This window comes from Drosophila simulans, chromosome 2R, assembly GCF_016746395.2.
Source record: "Drosophila simulans strain w501 chromosome 2R, Prin_Dsim_3.1, whole genome shotgun sequence".
NCBI classification, from domain to species: domain Eukaryota; kingdom Metazoa; phylum Arthropoda; class Insecta; order Diptera; family Drosophilidae; genus Drosophila; species Drosophila simulans.
This window is the reverse complement of record NC_052521.2, coordinates 3,435,508-3,457,352: the sequence shown is the minus strand read 5'-3', so window position 1 is coordinate 3,457,352 and position 21,845 is coordinate 3,435,508. Positions and strand designations below refer to the sequence as shown.

The 21,845-nt window shown below is 47.9% G+C and overlaps 2 protein-coding genes across 8 annotated transcripts in view; one reads left to right on the top strand and one right to left on the bottom strand.

Moving 5' to 3' along the window:
- LOC6733173 (odorant receptor 42a) overlaps window positions 1–21,845 on the top strand; it is a 162,750-nt gene that overhangs the window by 88,880 nt on the left and 52,025 nt on the right. The window lies entirely within an intron of this gene.
- The window catches only part of LOC6733176 (zwei Ig domain protein zig-8), a 57,666-nt gene that overhangs the window by 9,398 nt on the left and 26,423 nt on the right, over window positions 1–21,845 (bottom strand). For all 6 annotated transcript variants that reach the window (XM_039291331.2, XM_016167511.3, XM_039291332.2 and 3 more), the window contains exons 2-3: window positions 18,805–18,838; window positions 3,985–4,855 (exon numbers count right to left, since the gene is read on the bottom strand). In XM_039291331.2, the coding sequence (XP_039147265.1) occupies window positions 3,985–4,102 (118 nt within the window). In that variant the 5' untranslated portion in view covers window positions 4,103–4,855; window positions 18,805–18,838. The remainder of the gene's footprint in view (window positions 1–3,984; window positions 4,856–18,804; window positions 18,839–21,845) is intronic.

Genomic DNA, 21,845 nt, shown 5'->3' with positions numbered 1-21,845 from the left:
GGTCATGTCGGTTCGTATGTGTTGGGATTGTCCTTTGTGCGCCACCATGTTATTTATGTGACCAAAGTCCGCAGTGACGTCAAGGCCCGCTGCATTGATTTCGAATTTGTTCTGATTGACCGAATTCGAGCTTATTTATTTCGTCATCAGATATATCCACGGTTATGATTTGACTAGGACAACTCGCAGGACAAAGGACGAAACACACAAGAAGGTAATGACAAAAACGAGCGACGAGCTTGATCGTTTTTATGGTGCTTTCTGAATGAGTGTCAATCGGATTGTCTTTCGTCGGGACTCATCTCCGTGGTAATATCGACAAGCTTTCCGTTTTACAGTGGATATATAATTGGGAAACGCCCTTCTCCTTCAAGCATAAAAACGGTTATTAAAATGAAATCACCTTCTTCCTCCTACAATCAATAACAATTCAAATACTGGGTTTAAATTTAGATAAATTGCCAGAGGGGAAAATTAATAAAAGCTGAGGTGTATATCATTATCTATGTATATCTTATCTTTATATCAAATGGAACCAAACAAAAACCTCAATTAACAGCTTGAAAATGTCGTAAATATCTATAAATAAATTAACATTAATTAACTCAAATTGGTTCTATAAGTGCTTTCTATAAAACCAAAAGTGTGGGAGTGTAAACGAAATATGTTTTGACCATATACATATAAAACTGAAATGTTTCCAATCTGCGAAATTGGTTAACTATATAAACGACTTGATATTAGCTACTACAACAAATTGCGGCTATACATAGCTATGTTAGGAATTCAAAGACCCATCTGCATCCGAAAACGAAAAGATTTCGAACCATTACACTTTGGATCCTAGATTCAGAATTGGCCAACATAGATGCATCTGATTTTGGGGTATTACCCAGCGTTCTACATACGAAAGAGCTACGAACACGGTGTTCATTTCGAAAGCAATATACCCTGAAACCATCGCTTCCGGGGTACACAAATCAAGGGCAGACAAAGGCGCGTCCACTTGACCCAAGTCGATTGAAGGCGGCTTTATGACGGGTCAGGTTGGTTTTGGTGGTGAAAAGATAGAAAGCGAAAATGTTTGTACACACACACACTCTCACGTTATTTATGCCTGCTTTTGTATGCATGGCAGGCCTTCACACACAGGCCAAGTGGAAATATATTGGGCAAGTTAAGAGGAATTTAAATGCTCAGCTCAGCGCGAGACACAAAGCCAACTGCTCAGAAACTAAGGTCATGTGTGGGCGTGGAGGGGTGAAGGCCGAGCGCGATAATAGTGAGAAAACACGCACTGCTAATAAAATGGCTCGGCCGCGTATTCCGACGCATCCCATTCTGCGAGGAGGGGCGGTACGGTACGTGCGCATGTCAGCTGCCTGCGGCTTAGGCGTGTGAATTATATTATGCCTGGAAGTAGGCAACAGTAATAAAACTTCGCAAGAAGCGATAGGAAACGGACCCCGGCAGCGGGGCTTTCAGTTGGAAATCCATTTCTGGGCTAACCGGACGCCGCAACAAAAGTGGCTAAAACGGGCAATATATAAGTTTTCGTTTCGTTCGTCGCATATTTCATTCCCCCCCTTTCTCCGCCGCCTATTCCCCCGCCCCTGCGCCTGCTAAAAAGCGATAAATAATGAAGTCAGCAAGTGCGGCTGGCATTCTCGCATGTTTATTATTTATAATAAATATTTCTTGTCAATCTCTCGACCGACGCCCACCCCCCGACTCCCACGCCGCTTAAGTTGTATGGCCCACAGTCACGACACATTGGTTATTGTCCTTGTTGTCGACGATGTTTTTGTTGTTGCTGTTGCTGTTGCTATTGCTGTTGCTGTTCCTGCGCACTTGCCATGCTTCAAATTATTATTTATCTGTCCCAGCCCTGTCAGCAGTCAGAGTCGAGCCTTTGTCTGCTCCACGCGACGTATACGTAATATTTTAATACCCCACCAATATGTTTGCAGCGGGCCTGCTAGTGTGCGAGTGTTAATCCCTAAATCTGCTTAAGTCGACGCTCTTTGCCCGCCAGCCCGAGTGCCGAAGTGCTTAGCTGTTTTTAAGCCCTTTCCCCCCGTTGGCCACCCGTTCTCACCCGTGGCCCGACTGATGTAGCCCGTAACCCATAACCCATAACCCGCAGCCCAAGACCCGGTCTCAGCTCGCAGGTGAAAGATCCCGCCAGGTTTTCCACACGGCCCACGAGCTTAATTCTAAAACCGCTAAGCAAATTTGCAAAAAAGCTGACTGCGTGGGAAGTGTCTTCCTTAGCCACCCAGCTTCAAACTCATTTGCACTTGAGCCTGGAAACGAGTGTGTGTGTGGGGTGAAAGCCAGGTGAAAGGCATCCGTTTGTGCCTCGTTTGTGCTTGATAATGTGCGTGTGTGGAGGGAGGAGCGACCTTGAGCGGAGCGTACCACCCACACATGGACAGACCGACGTGCATGTGTGCTGAGCAGACTTGCCCCGCCTGCCATTCGCTGCCAAAATAATGTTTTGGCCACATTCTGCGTTGCCAACGAAGCCGGAAAAATGTTTCTGTGGAAGCCCCTCGCCCGGATGAATGGGATCGTGTTATCAGTAGGTGATACTTTCGCTCCCAAGAAGCGACTTGCAAAAATCTGGCCCTGAAATTAACCCCTAAGTACTCGCTTCGTGACTCCACGCCACCTTGTAAATTTCACCTGCGCCGACGCTTTCGCTCTTCTCCGCAAATACCGCGCATATTTTCACACGCCACGTCGCACTTTCTGTGCAATTTAAAAGTCAATTTTAAAAGTTTTCCCCGACAACGATTTTCAAGCCACAAGTCGTCGCCATAAATTTTCAATTTTTGCACTGTCACACGAGCTCCGTTTGTTTTTGCCGCGCCAAGTGTCCACCCCACTTGCCTCGTCAGGTTGCGTAATGAGCGGACCGCGCGCTTTGATAAGGTGTCGTCGTGGGTGGCATGGGTGGCGTGGCTGGCTGGGTAATTTATGCGTAACGCGTTTGGCCGGGGGGCGGTAAAAAAAAAAGAAAATAGGACCAAACAACAGGGCAAACGGCGCGACTTCGACTTTGCGTGGCGCCTCAGGTCAAACCAAAGCCGCAAGGGCAGCAAGTGCGCCGTTCCCATCAACAAGGTGGGTCGCCCTTGGCGCTAATCTCTCCCCTGTGTATTTTTCATTATCCTTATTATTTGTGAATGTTACGTGTTGGCCATAACTTAGGCGCTCTAACAATGCGTATACGTGCCGGTCGCCACTGTCAGGCGGAAGGAGGCGGACTTGGGGGCGTCGGGGCGGGCTCTAGGGGCGTGGCTAGCCGCCTATTTTAAGTGAATTAGCGGAAGGTTAAATCGCAATGCGCCGCGGATGGGTCATTAAATGGCTTGCCAAGAGTATCTTAAGTTACTTGGCTGCATTTGGATAATTGCTCAAGGCCTCTGCTCCATTGCCATTCATGCGGGCGGTTGGAAGGTCTATCCTACTCCTCGCAGCTCGGCTGCATTCCATTTGCGAAATGAATTGCAAACATTTAAATATCCCACCGATAGGAGGGCCACCCCGCCCTTCCATAACTGAAAATATTCGAGGCAAAGTTTTGTGCCGCAGGTGCTTGCTTAGAACACTTCTAGCGTAATTAAATGCGGCGGAGACTACAATAAAATTCCTGGCACAATAAATCCGCAAATTGGTAAAGTTTCGCGCTGGCTTACCGTCCGCGTTAAGGAGCTTTAATTGCGGACTGCGACTGCGACTGAGAGCACGGCTCGGAGCAATTTGTTAGCTTGTGTAAATATTAAAATAAACCGGATATCGGAGTGTCAGTCGGCCCACTCAGTTCAGCAGGCTGGGCCGTTCGCATAAATTTCGCTTTAATTTACTTAGCACTTCAGCAAGTCCCTGCCAAGCAGGCCTAATTGAATTCTGGGGCCGGGGAGGACAGTAAAGTGGACACGGCAAGGCGATTCGGTGATTAGGGGGTATTGAACGCACCTGGCTCGAGGGTGGTGGCCAGGAGCAGCGTCGGCAGGCAGAGCAGCAGGATGCGCAGTTCCATCAGGTGCAGGGGCCGCCGCAGACGCAGCAGCAGCCGTGGCGGCACCATTGGCATCCTTGCTCCCTTGCTCGCCAGGCCCGTGATTTCCCTGTTGTTCCTCTCCTCCGATGACGGCCTACTGTCCGCGCCCTTTGTCCTGGCACATCGATGGGCGGGCGGATCGTATTGTCTGACTGGCTTTTGTGGCTGCTTATTAGGGTTAATGGGTTTTTGAATGAACGCGCTGAATCCTTTCAGCTACGGCAACCACACAATGCCGGCATCTCCGGCGCACATATGCCTCGCCGGGTTGCTCCTGCTGCTGCTACTGCTGCTGCTGCTAGTTGATGCGATGGGATGCGATGCGTCGCTGATAAATGATGCTGGTCCGATGGCGATGTGCAGCTCAGCCTTTTTTGCCAGCTCCGTGTCTCCGTCGGCTGTCAATGCGTTGTTGTCCTGCGAGTCACAATGCGCTTTCCCGCCGCTCGCTCTCCTCACAAATTTGCAGCTCCTTTCTTCGAGGCTTCCCTCTCTATTGAGTCGGTGCGGAAAAAAGCAGCACGGTCTTCATCATTTTTCATGTCACTGCGTGTTAGCACATTAAGCCACGTCGGGGTCCGTGTAACACTGGCTGTATCTATCTTGTATTGTGTGGCTGGCAAAAAATTAACACTCGCCTTTTTATGAAATTACATTCAATTTGCTCTAGTGGATGTTCTGCCTCCTTGCCGCCTCCTGCGAAGAACAATGTCGGAAGCGTAGTGCCGATGATGAATCGTTTTCAACGTGATGTCCTCCGAGGGTCCTTCCTCCGTCCGTTGTTAGCTGAAACGAGACAGAGCGCATATGAGATACATAATAGTATAGTATATAATAATAATAGGGTCTTCGTACACCAAGAGTGCCTATGGAAATATAATGGTTGCTCCTAATTACAATTGCAGTGCCCCATCGCGAGATTCGTTTCCCGACCTAATTCCGACGAGCTGCGGCGGATTCCCATTCATTTGCATATAGAAAGAGGGAAATTTATTTATTGTTCGAGCGAATTTGGCACATTATTTATAGGTCAGCGATAGCCGGGGACTCCCCGGGCGAGGGGAACAGGAGCAGGGCGGTGGCTCTCTCCGGACAGAGATTATGCAAAATGGCCGGCCAGCAATTTGCTGAACTGGACGCTGCGCAGCGGGACTCGGCCGGGGTCGGGGTTTTCCATAAATTTGTATTTATTTGCTCGCACGCGTGAGTGAGTTTATTTAAATTTTTATGCTGAGAGCCGTAAAAAACGGAGAGCACTTGAGACTCGGACAATGTTTTGTGGCGTGTCATAATTTTTATCTGAGGCGCGGATCCGTCTTCTGAGTGGTCTGCTCCTTATTATTGCCCCACATTTAGCATTCAGTGGTATTTCCACATTACGACGCAGCTTATATTGCTGTGGGTGGCAGGGACAGCCCCGAGTTCAGCGATTTCGCGGACAGAGTTTGTTCAACTCGCCAGCAGCGCTAATGAATACAAATTTCGCGAAGCGCTGTGCACATAAATTAAAATTGAAACTCGGCCGCAGAATTGCCAAAGCGTTCGCTCATTTTAATTACAGAACTATGTGGCTTTCTGAGCTCGCCGATTCAGAATTTCTGATTCGCGCTGCAGGCCGCAAGTTTGCCATGGTATTTAATTAACGCCGCTGCTCTCATGGACAAACATTAGCAAATGTCATGCAGCCCGAATTTATGGCACACTCGTGTGCCATTCGTTTAAATTGATAATGCGCCGGATGGGCGGCGGGCGGCGATCTCCGGGGTGGCAGTTAGTTGTTATTTGCTGCCACTTTGCTTCTTTCGTTCAAATGCAGCAGTTTATAGTAATTCGGAGAGTAAATGTCATGCCGGAGGAATTCTTGTCCATGTATCTGTGTTCCTTGGCCGAGTGCGAGTGCGAGTGTGTGCGAGTGTGTGAGTGTGAGTGTGCTGCTCTACACAACTATGCACTTAAATGCAGTCACGTACACACACTGCGACGTACATATTATTATCTTGACACAATGGTGCCATAAAACTTAAAGACCCCCCCAGCGTTTTGCATTTGCCTTTGCCGTTGCCTTTGCGATTGCGAGGGCAAGCGCTGAAGGACATGGCATTTGCTTTCGCCCCCACCCTCCTCCTGACCCTTTCCCAGAACCCATCTCTCCACCCACCTCCCAGCAAGTTCTTTCTGTTTTTGTTTCTGTTTCTTCCACTGCCAGTGCCTCTGCTCTCCTTCTGCTTCTGCTTTCCTTTCATTCCACTCGCACCCTGCATATGCGCATTTGTCACACACACACACACAATACACACACACACACACACACACACTCGAGCGACCATGCTGCTGGTGGAGCTTGCTTTCTTCTTGCTCCTGGCGCTTTGGAGGCTATATGGAAATTGTAATAAGTTGCAAACCCAAAAAGCTGATGTCATGAGGTTAGTTGCTGGGGCTCAAGTTTCAAGCGACAATCATGTGCTCTCCCTTTGTGTTTTGTGTTCTGTGTTTCGCCCTGTTTTGCTTTGTTGTTGCCTTTCTTGGCTGCTGACCTCATGCTCGTACTTCATTTTGCTGCTTTTGTCTAGCCTGTCATACGGCTGGGGCTCCAGTTTGCTGCATAATGCACTGCGAATGGGCATATTGTTGTTGCTGCCGCAAGTCCGTGCTGCCGGAAGAGTAACTGCACGGCGACTTGCTCGGTTGTTCGTATAATTAAGTGCTTCGAAGGACCGTGTATTATGGTTGACAGTATTTGCAAATGGCTATAAATAATTTAAATGTATACTCGGGGATTTGGACCACTCTGCGACAGCACAAGAAACTGAGAGCCACCACCACGGCGTATGCGTGATATGCAATCTAGCATTGGGACTCAGCTAGGTTTCGTTTGGGTTTCGATTATTCTCACCTCATTGCTGCGCAGGATGGTGTGTGTGTCCCCTTACTATGTAGACATCCCAACATTATTTCCCATTTAATTCGATTCGAATATTATTCCAAGTGCACACACACACACTATGCTGCTGGCCAGGTGGTTGGAAGGAACTTGTGGGGCTCCAGGGAACTAAACCACCAACTACTGTTTGGCAATTTGGCCTCAGGTTTGGTAAACAGGGAGCGCCCGCATTGGTTGGCTTTTTAATTAGCATTCGTAATTAGAGCGATTACCGCGCCAAGCGCTGAAATTAGATAATTATTACGGTTAACTCCGGCCTTGGCCAGTGGATTGCATTTGTCACTGCCAGCTCCGATGGCTTTGAATTCCGCTGGCATGGGCATGGCATGGACCAAGCTATTTATGTCGGATTGCAATACAAATGCCATAAATGCGGAGGCAAGCCATAACAATGTCCATTCTGTGGCTGAATCGTTGGGGGCGAGTGCTTGGCTCCAAGCCCACAAATTCAAATGGAAATTACGCGTTTCGAATTTTGATTGCACTTGAGTGCCTGCATAAAAATGAACATTATATAAATTTCCCCACCAAAGTGCCGACAATGCAGTTACACAGTAATACCATGTTCTCGGATCCAGCCATTCTAGACCGAATGTGTATGTGTATGTGGGTGTGTGGGTGTGTGTGTGGCTGTCTGATTGCAGGCGTGTGTGGGCATTTTCCATCTCTCATGTTCGGGTAATTGTTTTGCGCTCTTTTCCGTTTCCGGTGTATTGCACTTGAATGCCTTTAAATTGCGCTATTTTTATTTACAGTCATCTCGTCGTCCTTTCGGACTCTAATTATAGTAAAATGCATGTTTAAAGTGCTCTGAAGCACAGCGCACTTATTTATCCATAAATTATTGGTCTCAAATACTTAAATCTACATTATCTATGTTCTTAATACAATTTTTAGCACTGAGCGACGTTATGAATGCTATTTTACATAGTTTTAATTCAACAAAAATACATTTCTCATATATGGATACTTAAGTGGGTTCAGTATCTCGACTGCATCTGCACGGGTCATAACAAGACACTGCAACTGATGCTGATCGATCGATAACTGTTATGGATGTTTCTCGATCTTAAATGCATCAGAGCAGACAAACCTTTAAGTGTCGTTTTCGTGCGGAAAATTGGCAAGCTCAGCCAGAACACACAATCGCCGTGGGTGCCAGAGTATGGCAGCAGTATGGGAAACATGTTTGCTATCCCGAGGGGCGCAAGAAATCCTTTCCAGAACTAGTTCCCAACATTTAAAAACGGAGAAACTTGCGAGCGGCAAAACTTTTTCAATTTAAGCCCGTTGCACCCGCCGAACAGCCCGTCCGAGCTGCATCCGCTGTGACGCCATAACTTTAACTTTGGGCTTGTTAATTCACCGCTGAAAAGTGCATTGGCAACATTTGAATTATTCCGTGCCATTGCGAGACAGCGAGGACAGTTTTCTGGGCCCGCCTCGCCCCGCTCCCTTCACCACCCACCACGGCTGCTCATTTAGCCTTAATTAAAAGTGCCGGAGTTGCCGAGCGGAGACTAAGTTGTCGACAGCCCATTTAGCGGGTGCATTCTTTAAGACGCTCGTAAGTATGCCACCAAATATTTAAGGCACAGTTCGCTGGCGCCCCCCTTTTGGATGGGGATAGCTGGTGGCAGTCGTGGGGAAGGAATCGGGGCAGTAATAATAAAAATAAAACTATTCCTGGTGTTTATTTAAGTTTAGAAATTGTACAAATTTTCGTAAATTGTTTTGTGCTTTGCCACGGTTGTTACAGGCTAAAAGGACGAAACTTTCCCAGCCATCGCCTAGGTATTGTTTGGATGTGTGCGTCACTACATTTGTGCCACCGACTTCCCCGCCCTCCTGCCCCCGTTCATGTCCCTGTTCCGCCACAGGACCCCTACTTGGTCGTTCAGCATTTGGTTTTTTTATTCAGTGCCGTGACTGCAGCAAAGTTTTAGTTTGGCAATTTTGCCTTTCCGTTCGCTTCGTGGGATATTTTTCTTTCTATTTTCCCGTTTCACTTCCCCTGCTTTCGCAGTTGAGTTTCGCTTTTTGGGTGGACATTTTTGTTTCGTTTTGTGCTTTGTTAGTTCCGTTTCCGCCCAACGCTCGCTCACAACACCCACACCCACACACCCACAACCACCCACCACCCACTTTGGTGCCAGTGTTCTATTTTCGTTGCTGGCCCGTTCGTTTTTATTTCATGTGGTGTTGTCAACTTATTTCTGCGTTCGGTGATTTATTTTCTAAACAATTAAAGAAAAACAGAGATACAAAGGGCGAAAAAGCAGGTCCGCCACAGATAGCAGCGTGGGAAATGCATCCTCATGAATTTTTCAGTTGAATTATTTACAGGAAAACGCAGGATAACGGTCCGCTGGCTGCAGGTAAAAGTGGGGCGCCAGCCCGAAACTAACTATCTTACAAATATCATTCAGTGGGGCAGTTCGAGGGAAGGGAATGGCGTACGAACTATCGGTGCTCCGGTGCGAATCGACAAGATGTTAGTCCTCGTTCGGCTGATTCCTGATTCCGGATGCCTCCCATTTTTGATGGGCTTCAGCAGCAGGATAGCTAATAAAACGATTCAGCACTATTGCCCTGCAAAATTAATTTCTTTTCCCTCCCCCGCCCGTTCACGCGTGTGTCCCCCGTGTGCCAGTCAGCTGGCACATAAATCTTGGCAGGTATTTCATTAATTCAACGTCGGACGACGTCGCAGCGCATCGCTGCTCATAAATATGTGCAGACACCCCGCAGACACGCCCAGCGCCACCCGCCCCCTGAGCGGCACGTACGTAAAGACCCACCTATAAAGTCGTGTAATCGTCTTCATAATTCGCGCCAAGACAACTCGACTCAGCCCTTCTAAGCCACCCAAGCCAGCCAAGCCATCCAAGTCAGCCAGCCGGCATAATGTTTAACGCTGCGCTGCGAACAATAAAGCGCAGCAGCGAGACTATTGCACACAGCAGCACTCACACACTCGCACTCCAGCGGCGCACACGGACAAGTTTTCCTCGCTACTCCAGGAAAACCTACTGAAATTATGCGCATTTATCAAAGGAGCAGCGCAAAGAAAGCGAACGAGCGCACACACTACTGCTCGTATAGGACCAATTACATGTGCGGCACGGCAACTAGGGAAAAGTGCATGTAATTTTGTGTCAGAAATTATAAACTCGGCACACACACTGCGAGCATAAGTTCGCATGGATCGCGCAAAGGAAAAGGCGCCTCGGCAGAGGGAAAACCTGGAGTTTACTGTTTCTCCACTGAAAATGAGCGGAATCTAGGGCGTTTTTGCCCTTCTTATCGAACTCGCACTATAATGAAGTCGTACTATCTGCATCAGAGTCATAAATTTACAAATAACTAGATCATTTCTTTCCTTCTAGTGGACGCTTTATATGCTTTCTATTGGGAAAGGATGGGTACGTAAACTTCGGGTTATCCATTAAGGGAAATCCATTGGCATGGGAAAAACCAGGTGAAAGTGATAGCTTAGATACATATGTATCTGGAGCTTTCTCGTGGGATAGACTCAAAATTTCGATTCAATTTCCAAGTGTTTTTTTGGTAGAAACTTACAAGCTAAGCCGTTTTTACTACGAAAGAAGGCGTAACCTCGACTACTAGGCACTCTTTACCAATACAACAAATATCGGTATGGAAACCATTTTGAAGTACACTGATCTAAGAAATATATTCTACACCAACGGGTGCAGAAATCCTCACACTTATGAGCAAATTTAGGAGTTTCAATTATTAGTTAAAGGTTAAACCAACTTGGCCGTGAGAGTTCTTGTGAGAGCTTGAAATGTCAGTTTCTGCCTTCTTAGACTCGTTCGTCAAAAGCTGGGTATCACTTTCATGTAGCAACTGACTTAACGTTGGCACAAATCAAAGGTTATCATAGCCCATCAGTCCATCATCCTGGACTGAACGGTGGAGCCGTTCCACTTCCACTGAGCACAATGCCCCGCCCTTTAATCTGGCTCCCTGTTTTATGCAAATTGTCGCCTGGCCATATTTCATAAATGCATGAAATTAATTTCACTCGCACACCCTGCCGCATGCATAACTGACTAGGCACTAGGCGTTAGTGTGGGCATATACACACGTATGCGTTTTGATTGATTGTCCTCACTTTGCGGTAAGAGCGTTGGCCACGTTTTCGAGCCCGAACCGGGCTGAGCGTGAGAAATGCATTTGAATTTACAATGTGTCAGCCCGGGCACCATTAATATGCCTCCTCCCAGGTTTCGGGGCTATTGTGGCAGAGGGTCCTCTGACGTTTATGATGGCCGGGCCGAAACTTTGCCAGTGCATAAATATCTCCACCCGCCGCCGACACCTCCAGGCCAGATAATAAGGGCTTGAATTTACGATAAATGCTTTCCAGCCGGGATTTCTTTCTTTCATTCGGCCTTCCGTTCGTCCGTCCAGGCGGAATACTTTCAAGGACAGCACGCGGGCCTCATAATGCGAACCGGTTGCTATTAAAAAGGGTCCCACCCAGGGTGTGGATCAGGAGTAGGAGCAGGACCAAGAGCAGGAGCAGGCCCAGGACCAGGACCCGGCGAGCACAAAGGCTGTCAGGCCGCAAATGTTTCTCCTTCGCCTTCGATTAAGCGGCGGAAGGAAGTCCGCGGCACAGCCAGTTGTCCGTTGGCCTGGAGCCGGTTTCGGGCCATTGCCATTGCCATTACGTGGTGGACATCATTGCCGCCATTAAGCTCTAATGACCGTAATAAATAATAATTTATTTTACCTGCAGGCCACCCCACACATCAGGTCAGCTACAGTAGCGCCACACCAGTCCGCCCATACATGGGGATTTGAATTTGGGCGGTTGGGCGTTTGGGTGCGGTGAAAAACAAAGGGCTATTGTTGCATTGGCCATATTAATTGTCCTTGGTTCGGCGGATGCTCCTGGCTGGGATTTAAGTGGCATTTTATAGCCGCCGTCAGAGTCGAATTGGCCGAGACCCCTTTGCGGGTTAAGCCTCCTTTAGCTGACACAGGACGACTTCCTGCTGGCTAAACGGTAATTCAAGGCTCACGAAACCCATGGGGTTGCCTAATGCATGCTTATTAAAATGGTGCGTCATTGGAAAGGAGGAAAACGCGTGCAGGTGCCCCCAGAAATGGAACGCCCCAGCCCCATGGACATCGAGTTTAATTTGATGGTCTTGTGCGAGGAGAAATCGTTTAATGAGCCACGATATCGGCCACACCACTTAGATGTGGACTTGTGGTGTGAAATCAATCGGAGCGAACTGCCCAGGATGCCCACGGCGTGGCCCATAAAGAACTTAATTAATTTTTAGAGCAGCGCGTACCCACAAAAAATGCACAACCACTGAGCCCTCAACCCTGGACGTCACAGAATTCGGGCGAAGCCGCTCCTCAGCTGATGCGGCTTAGCCCGGCTGGAAATAAAATCAATAGACGACAACGTCCTCGACAATGGCAGCATATGCTGCAGCGGGCACAATAAACATGGGCGTGAAAACCACAAAATTTTATGCAAACTCATAAAATGATTTTTACAGCTAAGCAACGAACAAAAAATAAGACCCATTGTGGCGGGGCTGCTGCCAGGCATAGACAACCAAAGCTGTCCATAGATGGCCACATAAAACTCCCAACAAAAAGTGCAGTAAAACATGGGGCCCGAACGTGTTTGGTTTGGGGTTTTGGGCGGCTCGGGGCGCTAAAGCCGCTACAGCGTCAATATTTTTCCTGAGGCGATTTCGCCGAGTTTGCCAACAACCGCAAAACACCCAACGGATTTTTATACACAATTGCTTGTTTGTGTACGTATTGCGAAAACCGATCAGAACGCTGAATGGCAGGAGGGGAGCGGAATTGGCACAAAATATTGAGGCCAAATCGGTGGCAAGCAATATACACTGCTAGCAAATGGCAAAGTCGGGTCCCCAGCGCCTACTAGTACGCCTCGGATAATAGAAATCGAGTCGACCACGCCCATTCGAAAAATCTCAGCCCAGGCTTCCATGCCGGCTCCTCGCATGTGTGTGTGTGTGTGTGCGTGGCTGGGCCAGCTTTCGGGCTGACCCCAGGGGATTTGGAGCATCAGTTGGACAGTCATGACTATTGAACTAATATCCAGGCCGGTGGGAGGGTTGCGGATTTGGCAGACCAGCGGCGAACGTTCCCTCAGCGCCACAAAATCGAGAATTTTATGACAGGCATTTCCCAAGCATTTTCAGGGAAGGAGCAGTGCCAAAGATGTTCGATATTTGCTTGCCTTGCAGCTGATCTGCATCATCCAGAATGCGGGCTAATTGGCCGTCCTCAAAGGGCGGGCCTTTCCCTTTCTACGTTTCTCCCATTCTCCCTTTCTCCCATTCTCGCTTTCTCCTCTTTAGCCGGAGTTCTGGGGCTCTAAATGTCTCTGAAATCTCCAGGTTGGTGGTTGGCAAGCAATGGGCGAGTGTGCAGGCCATTTAGGGCAAAACGACCATCAAAGCCGAATGCGGTGCACATCAAACACAGCTGTCACATACGAAGCCACCTCGCTGGATATGGTCTGATTTGCGCTGGCCACGCCCCCTTGCCGGCGGGGTCTTCCTTTCGCTGGAGATGTCATCCAGGTTTCGGCTGAGGTGCTTATGCAGAAGTTCAAAGGTAAGCGGAAACAATGCAAAGTGAGTGGAAAGAATATTTACATTTTATTGATTGGCTGACAAGTGGCTTAGCACTGCATGTGCTGGTCCAAGGAAATGCGTTAAAGTCAAGCGCCCTTTTCGAGCAATATGAAGAGGGCGGAATTATTGCGTATACGAAGCGTGGGACGCAATTCCCCTGGTGGCCATAAGGTCGGAATGGAAATAGCAGCCAGCTAGCTGAGGGGGACTGGAGCTGGGAGCTGGAAGCAGGGCACATGTGCGTGGTGCGGAGGGAAATTAAGCAAATCCCAGCTAAGCAATTCCTGCAAACATGCAGCATTTATGAGCAGAGGGGAGTTGGGCACGGCAGAGGGCACTCGGCGATGCATGTGGGGTTCATTAAACTTGTGCATGTTGCTCCCGTCCGTTTTCTGCAGCTCGTTGTCCGTGCTCTGGAGGAAAACATTTCGATTACCCTCACCTTCATCCTTGACAGTCCCAGCAGCCAACCTTTTCCAGGACAAATTCAAGTGCCTGCCCTCCCCACTAAATCGGAATTGGTTGCCCGGGCAAGAGCGGAGGACTCGCATTATCCGGATGTTTATAATTATGGCCGACAGTCGGACGGGACAAGGGCAGAGGGGAGCCAGTACCACACCGAGCACATACGTGCATAGGAATTGCATGCTGATGTGCCGCCCGCAGACCACTCCCCACTCCAGACTCCCCACCCCCCTTCGCCAGCATTCACATAGTCATTACAAATGCAACATGGCCAAGTTGAGCTGAGTACAGCCGCGGGGGTGGATACCAAAAAAGAATTATTATGTTTCTGCTCGTCACTGCCGCAACATTATTCTCTTCAGTTAATTGCGACTGGGATCGGAGTCTATGTAGAGACAGGCAGAGCTCTAAAGGGGCGGAGCTCCGAGCTGGGAACGGCACAAAGAAAGAGTTCCATTTAAAAAATAATGAGTTTTCCGGCTTGCACACTAGCAAAAAGCAAGCGGGCTTGATGGAACGAAGTCAAGTCACACCACGACCACAGAGCAAAAAATTAACTTTGCCCTTAATTATGAAGCTGACAAAATGGCGGACTGCAGTGGGAGGGGCAGCCTCCTGATTCAAGCCGCACCAGGCTAATGGAAGATGAATACTAGAGAGCTGGCGGGACTGCTTATCACGGCGATCCCACGGGGCTGTGCACGACATTCCTCCTCTGAAGTGAACAGAGCTCCAGGAGGCCGGAATCGAGATAAAGTTCAGGTCAGCGGCAACCACAGATCCGAGCCAGGTTCCTGTTTCACTGGGCATTGAATATTTTAATTAATTACCAGGCCATTGTGAGTCCTAAGCAAAATTCTGTTATAATTTGAATGCAAATGAAAGAGGGGGCTGTGGCAAATAGGATCTTAGCCCTTGAATTTATCTGGATAAGTACAACCCGGAAACTAGAAGTTGTGAAATAATGGTGGTCGCAAATGCCTCCAGAATGCAAAATCCTCCCAAATGCTCATCACGCAGTTTAATTTGTCCTTCAAGAATAATGGTCTTATCGGATACATTTTCGCTACCCCACCTGCCTAATTTATTGAACTTGAGCTCTGGATTCGGGGGCGAGTTGAAATGGATATGGGTTCTCTGTATTTCTGGCACTTCCACCTCTTTTTATGATCTTTTAACCATAATTGCCCCACATTAGGCAGATGTGTGCGGAATATGTATGCATTAGTTATTTGCTTCCCGTAAATACGGCTTTCCGTAAATGAATTGCCATTTTATTCCAGTTGCTCTGACATTTTGCGAGTGTGTGTGCTCGAAAATCAGGGGTTTTGTTTCCTTTCCAACGCGCATTTAGGCGAGCACTCGCAAAATTTATCTTTTGTGCATCGTAAATCTTGCTGCCTTTTCAGCATTTCTGTAAAATTTATTTCCTGATTAAAACTTTTCCCTTTTTATTTGATTGAGCTGGGAATCGACCCACCCCTAGGCATATGCAAGGTAATCGCAAACTTAGGCGTAGGCCACACAAAATTTGATCTATGTAACGACTGTTTGGACTGTTATTTTAAGGATTCAAGGAGGCAGGAGCGATATCTACCCTTTTGCAGAGTCAAATAGTTTTTCGAACAGAACTTAACTTTATCGTGCGTTTCCTGGGAAATTAACATTCTGCCTCTCCCCCGCCCCGAATCCATGTGGATCCTAACTAGCTCGTCTTTGGCCAACCCTCTAGTCACCTATGGCTGTAAAAATACCATATGTTTTGTTTGCCCGTGCGAGACTTTGTGTGTGCGTTCGGTTCAGCACTAAACTTTTATTTTAGATTAAGTCAATTTGGCCAACAGCATGCGCCCCCACTCGAGCTCACCCACGCACTCCCGGGTCTCCCGACTCGCATGTCGGCGAGCGGAAGTGGGATGTGGGACTGGGATGTGGGAAAAGTATTTTTCATTTGCTTGGCTGCCCTTTTTATTAACAACAACCTCACTTTCGAAGCTCTTCGAGGGCCGAACATCAAACTATGCAGGCAAACGTGGCCCACAGGCTGATCAGCGCTTCCATCGTTAAACCTTCTGCGTGTAGGTTGTCTGCTTTCGTTTTGAGTTTGGCCCATTATTACGTATACGCAACGTGGTCTCCACGGTGTAATCGACAAAGTTAAATTTCGCATTTCACCGGAAACTTCCCAGCGCAGGCCGGATTTTCGATTCACTCGTTCGGCCGCATATTATCCTCCCTATGCGCCAGAGACTCGTTTCGGGAAGCGAGTTTAAGGCACGCCATAAATTATGTCGGAGGCTGTCTGTACCGGGTGCACTCGCACAGCCGAACAGGTCAGCCCTTTCTGTGCCTGATTGCTTGATTTATCCACCGTCTTTAGGCTAAAGACTTTATTGGAAAAGTTTGATTGGAGTTCTCACTACTCAAGCCGACGCTCCAATGGCTCCATGGCTGCGAGTGCCTCTGCGGTTGGTCTGATGGCTATATTTCGCGGAAATAACCAGGGGGGTTGGGCGGCCTGAGTGTATCGTGATTGAAGCCAGCTCGCTGGGCCCATAAATCATGCATGCACACGCCAATAAGGCGCAATTTTTAAGTATTTAAACATTAATGGGCCTCCGCACAACCGATGTCAATCAATATATAATAACCGTTCGTGAAAAAAGCCTTCGTTAATAATGTATGGACGTGTATCCCTTGAGATGAACGGATTTGTAATGGCGCATTGTGAAAAACAAGTGAAGTGATATTGAAATTGAACAGTTTAACATAGTTGAATAACTCTAGCATGTTCCATTGACCCTACTAATAGGCCAAAAACGAAGTTCTCTAAAAGTATCTTTGATGTCGTTCATGAATGGCACACAAACGGCAGTTTTCACATTCAAAGGTCCTGGTTCTTAGAATACCAGCTTTAAGCCCACCTTTGTTAGGAGTTGTTCATTGATTTGGGCATATTCTGCGATTACCCGCAACTGCATTTGTTAAATTACGGGTAACCGTTGAAGGGACCCTAGTTTGTAAGGATATTCGCCTGACGTTTTCCGAAATAACTTTAATATGCTATAATAGTGGTCGCTTGACACGGCAATGACAGCTAGGCTTATTTATTTGTCTTAATAAATACTCCCGGGGCACATAAATCATAACTAGCCGGCCTCACGGGTAATGCAAATAAATCATCGTAGGAGTTGACCCTACCTAGTTGAACTTGGGCCATAGGCATGCCCTGACGCCTTCCGTAGGCTACAAGTTCAGGGAGTGCTGCATATCACTGTTAATAAGTTTCATGGCTTCCTTTGAGTGCCTCTGTTCCTGATTGAAGCTTCTCCAAGTAGTGGCCAGAGGAGCCTCTTTTTTCGCCCCCCGGCATAAGTTGACATATTCGCACTATGGCTGGCAGGCCACAAGATTTATCGCCCCTTCAACTCCCTCGCCGGATGAAAAAACTTATTATTGCCACATCTGCTGCCCAGAAGCTATCAATACCAAATTGCAGTCGGTTAAAATATGCTTAAAGTTTCCGAAATAACGGGCGAAGCAAGTTTTTGACAGCTTGATTATACGCAAAGCCCAGCCAAATTAGGGTTCCTTGGCTGACCAGAATATCGGCTAATTTGCACTCATTAGGAGGCAGCTCCTCTTCTGGCTGGTATTTGGGCTTTGTGTCTGTCACTTGTTTTTTGTTTCATGCTTTTGGAAATAAAATTTCAAACAAAACAGAGCCCAGAAGCTGCGCGCAGCTCCACGCAGCGTGTGCAGCCATGCGTATAATTAATCTGCTGGCATTAATTGCGGGAAGGGCAGAAATACCGCAATGCCAGCAGAAACAGGACCGAAGTGGGGACATGGCCGGAATGTAAGGAAAGCCAGAAATTATTTTAACGCTCAGCCCGGCGAGATAAACTAAAGCGGGCACTTCTCCGCGCTCAAATGTCATTCGTAGTCAGCGAAGCGTGGCAGCCAAATAAAAATCCGCCCACCACTGGGGAAAGCATTGAAATATCAGCGAAGTGGGACTTATTTGGACTTAAAGCCAAAACCCCTTCGGCCCAAATGCGCTTTAAATGCCTTTTAAACAGATGAACTGGCGCTTCCCATCGGAGCGAAGAGTGCCGCCCGCCTGTCTATTCTGCTGACGTAATTAATTGCTGGCCAAGTTGGGCTCGCGCCAACACATTCTCACCTGGCCGAGCTCGAGCAGCAGCACCTGGCTGAAGGAGGGGCCAAACGAGTGCACAATTTATACAAGTCAACACTTGAACACGTTTTAACCGAAAGAACGAGAACACTACTCGCTCAGCCAGGTCACTTCATTTTATTATCAAGCACATTTCTGCACGTAATTGTTTTGACGTTGCATTGCAAATTGTCCTTTTGGCCGTTTCCTTCTGTTGTTTTTTACTCTGACCTCGGGCGATGGTATCGGGTTTTGGTCAACTAGTTCATTATCTCAAAGTATCGCAATTAATTCCTAAGTGTCAAGACGCTGCCGCCTCCATTCCCACGCCATGAAACGGGCATGAACTGAATTTAAATGGCGGCTGGACACGGGGCGAACACCTGGCGTATGCGTAATGTGGCGAACAATTAGTCACTGCCTCGAATTGATAGAGCTATTAATCTGCGGCTCTTGCCCCCCTCTTTGCTTGCTTACTTACCAGCCAGGGAATGCGTCCTCACTACTATCGCTACCTGAAAATAGAACAATGAAAAGAGTTAGTAAAGAGGGCGATATGCTATGTGCTCGAGCGAACTTGAGCTTGGTTCAAGGATTATTCTGTTCAAAATGCAGGCCTCGGGCGCCAAACAAGAGCTAATAGCCTCATGTACTCAACGTCTATTGTGTCTGCCTGTCATCTGTGCAAACGCAAACGCAACACACACGAAAGCACAACGCAAAAGAACCCAGACCAGGAGGTGGGTGTTCATGACGATGCCCAGGGACACACACTCATCCAGTGACACAGCGCGAGCCTCGCTGATTGCCGCCTGCTGAGTCAGGCATGTCAGCTTCGGCGTCATCAATTTGGGTGCTATTGACATTGGAGGCGGACGGAGTGGGAATCCGACTCTGCATCCGCATCTGCTCGTGAATTGAAATCAGAGCCAGAACCTGTGAGCAGCCTTCAGTCGGGGCTTAAGTGAAATCAATGCAGCCTTAGGCCTGCAAACTCCTGTCTTCGCCGGAGTCGTCATCGCCAGCTGCAGTCCCATGGACTCTGTGCGAACGGGCCATGGAAATCCTCTAATCTGCGTAGCAACAGGCGAGCCAGTTTGGCGGCTCGCAAAAGAGGGACACTCTCGCGGAGCTGTTTCATTTAATTATGGGAGCCGTTCTGGGGAAAATAAAATAAATTAATTATGCTCGCCTCGCCAGTCCCACGCACGGCAGCCTAAAGTAACCGGGCTTTAGGCAAATAATTAAAAAAGGACACGCTGGTCCAATCCGAAAAAGTAATTATTTGACTCTGGCTCCCCTCTCTATTGCAAACGAGCCACCAACTCCGATGGCGGATGGGGTAGAAAAGTTTCGCAACGAATTAAAATTAATGAAAATAAATTTTCAGAATTGTTTCAACCCCTTTTTCGGCGGGTAGGGACCGGTAAAGTTGACGTTGAAAATGATTTGAGTGCTTTAAACCAAAGCAAGCGCCGACCGAGAAGAAACCCAGTGAAAGGACGAAGGGTCCTGGTGACCCATCCCGAGTCATCATAGCCGTCATTCTCGAGAGAGCAACCCGCGGGCCCGCCGTACATAAAAGCACTTAAGATATTTAGTTCTTGTTCCCAATCTTGTATTTGAGGTCATGCCGGGGGTCGCAGCATCCTTTGGCTCGGCCAGTTCCTTTTTGGCCGAACTCAAATCTTGCAAATGCCTTTGACTTTGGCTGCGGGTTGCTCCCGAATGGGAGCACCACTCCCCCGTCGCCCGTCGTATGCTAATCTTCGAGTCGATTTGGAAAGGCATCAAACTAATTAAATATTCGATTAGCCAAAGGGCCAGGACTGACAAATTAAAAACGATTAATATACCCTCGCAGCGTGTTTCATTATGCACGCGTAAGCTTTGCTTGCCAGTAAGTTGGCTTGGCGAAAAGCAAAGCCTCCGAATCGAATCCCCTTAACGCTTTTCTTCTATTTTTTAAAGCGTCCGCCATTTGTTATTTTAATTAATCTCATTAAATGGCGTCCACTTTGAGCTACAGCTTTTTGGTGAGCTTTGGTTGCCCATATGCTGCCAGACAACCCAACCACCACCTTTCCACCCACCCACAAACCACCAACTGCCCCACCCATACCACCCATACGCGCCCTCGGGCTCACACACACATGCATAATTAATGGGCGGCTTCATCTGATTATGAGCATATTGAGCTTTGTTTTGGCCATATTGTGCTCGCAACTGGAAGCCCGGACGCCTTTGCTGAATTTTTTGAAAAGATTCCGTGTTATCCCTTTTAAGCCGCCTCGACTGACATTTAAAACGCTTAATTAGCCGCGGCCCGGCTCCTCGCCGGCAGATCCTGTTTCGGGTCCTAATGAAATTATTGAAGCATGTTTGTCATGCATCCGAGAATCCATGTACGGCCATTCATCCGTCCCAGCATCCTCCTTGCTGTGAGCATGAAATGACCGCTTATTATAGCCAGCTGCAGACAAATTTAATTTATTCAAAATGGGGCACATTGTGAGCTCATGTGTCCTTGCTGAAACTTTGAGTGGTCAAATGGCTGGGACCATAATGTCCCCAATTTCGAGCTAGCCTCTTCCCAATCTCCGTGGTCCGACTCCGCCCGTATTAATGCTAATTTTCATGGATGAACGAACCTTGGAGTTGAGTGTTATTTAAAGGAGCAGCACATCCTTGACCATTAAAAGTGGCCCAGGAGCTCGAGCAATTTCATTTGAATTGTGAACGATCCTCATTTTATGCCAGTGATTATACTATTTTTATTTATTTGGCCCGCACGGGTGCTGCCCCATAAATAAGTGCACTGCCTGCTTGGGTCTGCTGCCTAATCCCCTCGAGGTTATTGAACTTTACGAGCTTGGATTACAAGCCAAACCAAACGAGGGGCAACCAGAACGGGAAGCGGTAAAGGATAGAAGGAGCCGACCCTATGCGATTTATGAGCCTATGTGTGACTGACAAGTTTATGTTTTCGTTTTTCTTGGACTCATAAATTTTACACAAATTCTGGGAGATTTAAAAATGAGTGCCACTGAACTGCGGTATAAATTCCAGGGCTCCGTGACTGGGAGCTCCCGGGCCAACTACCCGAGCCGAGTTATGAGCTCAAGGTCTTCCTGGGCCGAGTTTATTGAAACGTTAGGCAAATTACAACCCGAGTTCAGCGCAGGTCGATCTATTTATAAAACTTGTTCCCAGCATGGTTTCATGTGTTGGATTCCCTTTGAAATGTAGCCTTAATGGCGTTATCCACACTCGAGTGCATCTCGCCTCCACTATTTGACTATCCGCTAATGCTCCGCTTGCCCTGTGTATTTTGGGAGCTCCAAACAAGGCTCGCTGTTTGCCTAGTGTTCCGGGCATTAAATCAATTAATGTGTGAGTTTGTCCGCCGGGGTGTAAAACACCAGAACTTTCTCGGAGGAGGCATCCTGAAAAGCCCCTCGGTTCGAGCGCAGTGAATACAGTCCGAATTTCTGTGCTTTTTGCTAGGCAAACTTCGTCTCA